The sequence below is a fragment of the Mirounga leonina genome, unplaced genomic scaffold (assembly GCF_011800145.1).
Source record: "Mirounga leonina isolate KUSES-001 unplaced genomic scaffold, KU_Mleo_1.0 Mir_174, whole genome shotgun sequence".
Classification (NCBI taxonomy): domain Eukaryota; kingdom Metazoa; phylum Chordata; class Mammalia; order Carnivora; family Phocidae; genus Mirounga; species Mirounga leonina.
Genome location: NW_023270451.1, coordinates 45059477 through 45068616, shown reverse-complemented (window position 1 = coordinate 45068616; position 9140 = coordinate 45059477). Strand labels below are relative to the sequence as shown.

Here is a 9140-nt window from a genome sequence, read left to right as displayed (position 1 = left end):
TACATCAACCTCTGCCTAAAGAGAGGGTTCTCTTTGCCCTAGGAAAAGTATCACCTGAAGCTGTTCAGGTAGCATTCACCTGTGCCCTTCGAAGGAGCTCCCCTTCTACTCTGGGGCACTACCTCCTGCTGGAACTTCTCTTCTAGAAGGAAGCAGCCCCAGGTGGGACAGCCACCATGACTTCCCGCCCACACCCACTCACGGCAGCTTGGCCTACTAGAGTCTCCTGGCATCACACACTCTTCAGGAGAATGCCTACCCAGCACTGCTGGATGCAAGTTTAAATCCCACCTTTCAATTCAGACACAGTCCCAAAGCTTTTGAGCTTGATAAGCAGCTGTAGCTGGCTTGCCCTGCACGACTGGCAATCATCCCGAGATTGGTCAGACGGCACATTCAAAACCATGGTCCCTGAGTGCAACGTCCAAGCCTGCTGGTTGGGTGCTGCGGCCCATGCAATCAAGAAAACTGTGAGTAAACTTGCTCCACTTCTCGCTCTCCCTTTAACTATTTCGATGAAAGCCTCTTCCTCTCTGGGAAAAGAAGAACCTATCATTTAGTTCAGGCAGAAGATGGGGAGTCCTGTAAATTAGAATTTAAACTAGAATTCAATCTTGTGGTTCTTCAACCCTGGGTGCAGGAGAATCACCCGTAAAGTTTATTCAAATGCAGATTCCTAAGTCCCACCCCCACTATTCTGGTTCTCCAGGTCAAGGTAAGGCTGGGGAATTTGCTTTTTGAAGAAGCACTCCATGTGATTTTGATGCAGAAGTGGTCCAGATCACACTCTGCAATGACCTGCATCCTCTAATTAGAAGCTGTGTGACTGTGAGCAAATCCCTCAACCTCTCAACCTTACTTTTGAAATGGATAACAAGCCTGGATGTCACAGTTTCACTGTAATGTCCAATTCAGATGACACACGGGAAAGCATGCTGGCAAAGTGTGGGCACTAGATAGGGGTCATCACAGATGACATGTCGCTTCGCTGCCTTGGGGTTAGGGCACCACTCATCCCTTAGGAGCCAGAGTCTCCCCTCACATAAACAGGGATGGCACTCCTTGTGTCTTCCTCCTCCCACACTGACAGGCCCACACCAGTGCCCCGAACACCTGGACGACACAGGCTCTTCTTGCCTACAAAGCCATGGAGAAGAGTATTCTCTGAATGCCTAGGAATACCAGACTCTACATTTCAATAGCTTCAACAAGTGGACTTAGCTTCCCCCCAGTTTTTAGTCTAAGTTGACTGAAACACTGGCTATGTGTTATATTCCTTGATACAGAATTTGCTCATCTTCAGCTTGGGTTTGGGAGGCTCATTAAAAGTAAAAGGTAAAAACAAAACACAATACCGATAAATTCATTTGTTAAATCTGCTCTTACAACTTGCTGTTCAATTCTAATAGAACAGTTATGATTTGGTTTCCAGGAGGCCCTTTGAACTGAAATATATAGCACCTTGATTTTTAAACACACAAAAGACATACGCATTTAAAAAAATTATATATAAAAGCACTAGGCTTTGCCTCCTTCTCTCCATCCCCCCAGGGAAGGGGTTGGAGAGGGCTGAAGCTGCTGCTGGAAATTAAGCAGGGCAACAAAACACTTTAGCAGACTTTATTCCCTGAAGTTAGGAGGCGGCGCGGTCCTGCAGGCATCATACCACCTCGTCAGACTCCAGTCCGTGGACCTCGTATAAAGTGTCCAGGATCGCCAGCTGCTTTTCCATGGCAGGGAGGTAAAGGCTGAGGTCCCTCTGCATCCCAACACTGAAAGCTGCTTTCTGGTGGTCGCCTTCCTTTATGGTTAATGCGGCGACAAAATCTTCATAGGATGGAGCTGCCCTCAGAGCTAACTGCAAAAGAACTGCCCGTGAGAATCCGCAGCACATCTCCTGCTGTTGCCCGCCGTCCTCTTATGCACAAGTGCACATGTGCACACACACTCACACACATACACAGCGATGAGGAGGGCAAGGAATATACCCTTCCAATCCATGCACACTAAAATTATATTTCAAACACCAACACAACAAATGCTAAGGCTGGAAGAAGCAAGTGTGTATTGGGCCATCCTGGGGATGAACGATGCCAACAAATCAGGGAGTGCTGAGAGAAACGAGTTTGAGGAAAGCTCCCTCCTCATGCCCAGTGTGATCCAGACTATTCCCTCTGCATCCTCAGAACCCACCACATGCATGTTGCTCCCACAGTCATGTTCCCACGTGGCCAGCTTTCCAGGGCCCCTCACTCATTTGTGTCCCATCTCCATAGAGGTTTCTTTGCCTATCTCTCTTTTTCCCCACATGGATATTTCCTCTGCACCCTTGAATATTTTCTAAAAGGGAAGGGAGCTCACACTTGTTGTTTGTTTGTGCACTGATGCTGTAACATATTTTATCCCAGTTAATGTGTATAAGGACGGTGTGCAGTAGATATCCCTATTTTACAGATGAACATTATATAGCTAGTGAGTGTCAGGGCCAGGGTCTGAACTTAGGAGCGACTCTGTGTGTTTTTCAACCATGTTGCCACACCATACCACTTTCCTGGTGGAATAGTTCCTAGGCTCTGGATAGCTCTCTTCCCATTGTAGGCCAGCTCTTCCCTAAGCTTGCCAAAATCTGCTGTCTGGGATCCACTGGCTTGGCTCTGCTGACAGCTCTGGAGACTTTGGAATCTTGAATTACTTACTCTACACTCTTCTTGAGCTTCCTTATTCTTTAAAAGTCTTTGAGAATCAAGCCACTGCCCTTTTGCAATTGGAGAGTGACTGGCATGATCATGCAGTGGTTAAAGCACAGGCTTGGGTGAAGGAGACCTAAACATGAATCCCAAATCTTTCACATGTTAGCTTGAGAAATTTAAGCAAGCTGCTTAACCTCTTAGAACCTCCATTTCCTCATCTGTAGAAGAGGACTGGTGCCACTTTCCTTATTTGAAAGATTAATGGAATACGTATGACATATTTAGCCCACTTTCTAACATGTACCAAATACTCAAATAATGGTAGAAGTGTATGGGAGAGTGCAGAGAATGAAGGGAAGGTGATTATCTAAAAAATGTGAGAAAATCTCCTAGAACTGAAGGATATGACTCTTCAGATTTAAAGACCTACCCAGTACTCAGCATAATGAATGATAAAGACTAAAAGGAGAATATCATGAAATTTTAGATTGTGGGGATAAAGATCCTGGAAGCATCAAGGGGGTGAGGGGCAGTTTATATACAATGGAACAGGAACTAGAATGTCATTAGATTCTACAGCAGTAACAGTGGAAGCTAAAGAACAACAGAGGACTGCCTTCAAAATTCTAAGAGAAAATTGTTATTAACCTAGAATTCTACATAAACCAACGCATCGCTCTAGAAAAGAAGGGCAGAATAAAGACATTTTCAGGCATGCAGGAACTCAGTTTAGCTCCCTTGTACCATTTTTAGGAAGCTACTAGAAGACACCACTAAAACAAGGGATTAGATCAACAAATAGGAAGTAAAAAAACCTGGGAAGTTAGTGTGAGATGGGGATTCAGCACAGGAAAACTTGTAAAGAAGAGTCCTAGGTCATAGCAATACAACAGGCCTGAATAGCTAATTAAGATTGGCATTGAGTTTAGAAAGTTCTGGAAGGGAAGTCTCCAAGAAAACAAAACAAAAACCAACAGAGATAACATGATACATCTATGGGTTCACAATGATGGTGAATTTTGGCTCATCTTCATCATGTTAACTTGTGATATAATTATATTGGGAAGGTAGAGGCAGGGGAAGGGAGGTAGTGATAGTGAGGTCTAAAGAAAGCTAAATTCTAATCATAACAGAAAGTCAACATTATTGACTAAAATTGATGAGGCCAAAAAGAACAGCAAACATTGTTAGAATTATGGAGGTACTGGAAGAAATAGTCACAGTAGTTGAAAGTGGCAGCTTCTTTGAAGTGAGTCTGGGAAGGTGTGGCCAGAAGGCAGGGACTATTTTTTGTTATAACCTTTTTGGACTTTTTTATAGAACAACAAAATCAAGCCCTCTGCACGTGTATTTAGGTACAAAATAATTTGTGAAAAGTTTTCTCGAGAATGTATTTCTCAAAGGTTCCCAGAGGACTGTGATGCCAGTCAAGTCTACCTGGGAACCAGTGATTGAACTCAACTGAAGAGGAAACCAAAAGGTCGAATAACAAATGGCTAGGATGCATGCTGGAGGTACAGCCTGGACTGGGCTTCCGTCCTGTGAATTACAACCGCCTGAAGATAAAAGTTCACTATTTGGCTGGTAAATGACTCAAATTCCTGGAGTGTAGAAGATGATTCCTGGAGCAACTGAGAGCAGCTAAAGACTCTGCCCCCTGCTGATCACTTAGCACACTGGGCAACAGTCTACTTTCTACAGTAGGGATGACTCGCAGAGTAACAGAAGAGAAGCTGGAAGGGCCAAGCTAGCTCTTCTATGCATATGGCTGTTGGCAAATGCTCAACATAATCTATTTTCTTAAAAACCAACAACTATTAAAAACTATTGGCAATAATATCAAGAGTCTTCAGAATGTTCTTCCTCTCTAACTTTGAGTGTATTACTTCACCTCCTGTATCTCAGGTTTCTTTGTCTATGACAGGGTAGGTAAGAGAACATACTTTGCAATTATGAGATTACTAACTGTATATAAAGCACGTAACAGCTGGTGCATGGCAAGTGCTCAAGATTCTAATAGTTCTTGGTATTAGACATAATAATTCCACTTCTAGGAACCTATTTTTGGAAATAAAAGAGTTTTAGTAAAAAATGTATGTAAATGAATGCTGCTGTATTTGTAACAACAGACTCGGAAACAGCTTAAATTTCTAACACAGAAGACTGGCAAATAAATCATGGCACCTCCATACTAGGGAAATATTATGCAGTCACTAAAAACAATTATTTTCAAAGACCCTTATGGCATTTAAAAATGGCCATGATAGAATCTGTGGTGGGAGGAAAACAATACAAAATTATACTACAAGCTAATATCAAAAAATTTACATACATATACAGAGTATACAAAATAATTTTACAAATGTAACATGTAGATATAAAACTATAAACACCTATAGAGATATATACTTAGATAAATATAAAATTAAATAGAACAATATTAAAAGAATACATAAATATACATAAAAATAAAAGCTAAGAAGGTAAAACACAAAAATGTTAAAAATGGTTATTATGGAGTGGTGAGAATATGGACATTTTAATTTTTTCCCTTTCTATTCTTCCATGATTTCTATATTTTTTTTATGAGTCTAGATTACTATATTCTGGGGAAAACGCTATGAATTAAGAAGTCCTCTTAAAGACTCTTGCTTAGGTTAAATTTTCTGCTACACTTGCATTCTTGTCGGCAACATCTCTTGGATCATTACTATTTCAGGATTAAACTCTGACTTCTAGACCACAGCAACTACAACAAGACATTTATGTTTCTTGCAAATAGGGCAATTCAGTGTTTTTATGCTTTGTCATTTCACCAGGGAAGCTGGGTTTCAGGCACCTACCAGCAATCGGTTTACTCGGGGATCACTGAATGTACCCCCTGCACTGCCTAACTCCTCGGCGGCAGCCTCTCCATCACGGCCTGCAGTGCAGAGCATGGCGATGCGGGCGATGCGCACCAGCCCTGGCCACAGAGGAGCTGGGTGTAGACCCTGGCTCTGCCACAGCTTCACTCTAGGACTCGAGTGAACAGTTCTGAACTTGCAGAACAGTGAGAGTACATCCTGAGGATTACCTAAGATAATGAATGTGGAAGTACCTCGCACTGTGCCTGGTCCACAAAGCTGTCCACCAGCCACGTGGCAGCTCTCGTGACGATCATGCCACATGTACTGAAGGTAAGCGTGGGCACTCTGCAGCTGCAACGGCGCTGGCTCCTACCGCAATGAGCGCCAGGGTATGGAGCTAGTCATCTCCACATGTTCAAAACGCATTTCATTTCCCTGAACTTTACTTCTTCCACTGTCAATTCTTCCCACTTTCTTTACCTACCCCCTAATAAATCATGACCTAAACATTCTTACCTCAGGCAAATAATGTCTCCTATCCTTTAAATTAGTGAAAGACATGTGCCAGGCTATTTCTACCCTAAGACCTTCCACGGAACACTCACTCTGTGGCGTTTGCTAGTGTGCCTACACAAGACTCTACCTTTTCACAGTTGTACCTCAGGCTGGCCTCTCCTCAGATGACGGGAGAATCACCGAGGACTGCTGACATAAAGAGGCCTCTACTCCTGCTATTTTACAAAGCAGGCTACTTGATTTGTGCGGGGGACTAGGATTCCCAGGTATGTGTTCTTCTTAGGTCAACATGCTGGGAAGGAAGGAGTAGCGGGGTAACAGGAGCCAAAACACATGAAGACAAACACCTCCAACAATGAAAAAAACTGACTAACGAGGTTTCTCAGGAGCCCTAGCTGCTGGCGCAGCCAATTGAGTTAATATGCAAAGATAAAATCTGACTAAGCGGAAGAAAAAATCAACTAAAACCTGAGAATTAACAGGACCGAATACAATGGGCAGCAGAGGAAGCTATGAGCTTGAAGGCACCACTGGTCTCTCATCACTGCTGAATTTTAGCAGCTTCCTGCCTATCTCTGCACTGATCAGAAAGGCAACCAAAACCTCCACACGGTCACTGGAGCTGGACAGGGAAAAGCATGCTAACAGACTTTTCTAGTCTAGACATTTTTTATTGCCAACATTTCCATACAACAAAGACCTACAGACTTAAATAGACAACACTGTGTTCTTATTCTTGAGAACAAAGCAAACAGAAATGCCATGCACACGAAACAAACAAAACATATTGCTGTGACCATCAGAACATTAGAAAGCAGGAGGATTACTTACCGCAAAAACCCCTCGAACCACCCAGCCGTGGTGCTGCCGTAATGTTTTACCATATGCGTTATCTTGAAAAGAAGAAGAACTCCATGAACCACGATTTCACCAGAATCTGATGTGCTATTTGTAGCATCTCCTTTCTCAAGTACATGGTAGCACGATCCTATTGGTATTACGAGCTGACAAGAAAAGTCTAATTACAAGATTATGTGCCCCTAAAAGTCCTGAGTAGGGAAAAAGCCTACACAGATCTTTTTTTTTTTTTTTTTTTAAGAAAAACAGATAATTCCATTCTTACCTTTTGTAAATGTATCTGAAATTCTTTATTACCATGGTGGGAAAAGTCCCATCCATATCAGGAAATAAGGGGGGGGGGGGAGAATATTGGAAAAAAATACACTATAAGAATATAAAAATGCAGTTCTCTGAATGCTGTGTGACCCTAAGTCAGTCCCCTTAGATGTCCTCTCGGTTTCCCTCTTTGTAACCTGATCTCTGAGTGTCTTTTCAATTCTAACATTCTATTCTGGGATGTCAAATGTTTGTCCTTGGTGTCCCTATGACCCTGGATATGCAGTATTAAACCAAGAAACCTTTAAAACTACTATGGAAAGAATGGCTTGAAGTTACTAAGCTACTTATAAAGGACTTTGTGAGACCTATTAATGAAAATCATTCATATTCTAGACTTTATTTTTATTTTTTAATTTTATTATGTTATGTTAGTCACCATACAATACATCACTGGTTTTTGATGTGGTGATCCACGATCCATTGTTTTCGTATAACACCCAGTGCTCCATGCAGTACGTTTCCTCCTTAATACCCATCACCGGGCTAACCAATCCCCCCTCCCCCCTCCCCTCTAAAACCCTGTTTGTTTCTCAGAGTCCATAGTCTCTCATGGTTCATCTCTCCCTCCAAATCCCCCCCCCCATTTTTCCCTTCCTTCTCCTAATGTCCTCCATGCTATTCCTTATGTTCCACAAATAAGTGAAACCATATGATAATTGACTTTCTCTGCTTGACCATATTCTGGACTTTAAAGATAAAAACCCATGATTTTTGTTCCAATGTGTTTTAAAATGAGATTCAAACACTGGCATATGATAATTTTAATTACAAAAAAATCTCAAGAACAAAATAATTGCATTTTATGCAAGGGATGTGTTCCTGAAGGATCTGAATAACACAATTCAAAATTCAAAACCGTTTTTTCCACAGGAAGAAATGCATTCTCCAGAGGCACAGATCTATATCACCACAGTGCATGTGTATCAATGCTCCATTTCATTTCTAAGCGGCATCTTCAGTGTTTACAGAGTGCTCATTCCTAAATAATAGCACAGGGAATCACAGGGATTGTCTGACCTTCTTCATCATGCTTTATCACATCTAAACTTTATTCCAGGGGCGCCTGGGTGGCTCAGTCGGTTAAGTATCTGCCTTTGGCTCAGGTCATGATCTCAGGGTCCTGGGATCAAGCCGCGCATTGGGCTCCCTGCTCAGTGGACAGCCTGCTTCTTCCTCTCCGTCTGCCTGCTCCCCCTGCTTATGCTTCCACCCCCCGTCAAATAAATAAAATCTTAAAAAAAAAAACCCAAAAACTTTATTCCAAACTTAAGTATTTTCTTGTGCTTGTTTCAGGACCAGTATAAGTGCCACCATTTAATCAATGCTTAAGTGACATTATAATAGGATATAGAAGTATTTTAAATTATAAGAGATTTTTTTTTTTTAAGATTTTTTTATTTATTTGCGAGAGAGACAATGAGAGACAGAGAGCATGAGAGGGAGGAGGGTCAGAGGGAGAAGCAGACTCCCTGCTGAGCAGGGAGCCCGATGTGGGACTCGATCCCGGGACTCCAGGATCATGACCTGAGCCGAAGGCAGTCACTCAACCAACTGAGCCACCCAGGCGCCCTGAGCAGATGTTAAGATAACAGAAAAGCAGACACCAGAACCACAGCCACAAGTTTATGCAGTTAGCAACAATGTGGCTCACAGAATACTGCCAAAGGATGTCAGATATCTGCATTTTACTGGCCACGTGGCTGTAGCTTAAACACATTTTACAACTTACTCAAGCCCTCTAGCTTTGAAATCATGTACTTCTTGTCAACTTTTCTTTTTAAAATTTGGATGAGGCTTTATTAATACTTTTAGCACACCCCACTATCAATTGTACATAACTCAACTTTGCACAAAATACAATTTGTATTTTATATAAAAGAAGACTATACATTTGAAATGTAACATT

At 42.1% G+C, this 9140-nt stretch overlaps 1 protein-coding gene across 2 annotated transcripts in view; it reads right to left on the bottom strand.

Annotated features, from left to right (window-relative positions):
• Positions 1 to 1606: 1606 nt before the first annotated feature.
• The window catches only part of PLEKHA8 (pleckstrin homology domain containing A8), a 50627-nt gene continuing 43093 nt past the window's right edge, over positions 1607 to 9140 (bottom strand). Inside the window, exons 13-14 of one of the 2 annotated variants that reach the window (XM_035020829.1) lie at positions 6887 to 6948; positions 1607 to 1858 (exon numbers count right to left, since the gene is read on the bottom strand). In XM_035020829.1, coding sequence (XP_034876720.1) covers positions 1661 to 1858; positions 6887 to 6948 — 260 coding nt within the window. In that variant the 3' untranslated portion in view covers positions 1607 to 1660. The remainder of the gene's footprint in view (positions 1859 to 6886; positions 6949 to 9140) is intronic. The other variant, XR_004682054.1, reaches the window with a different exon arrangement.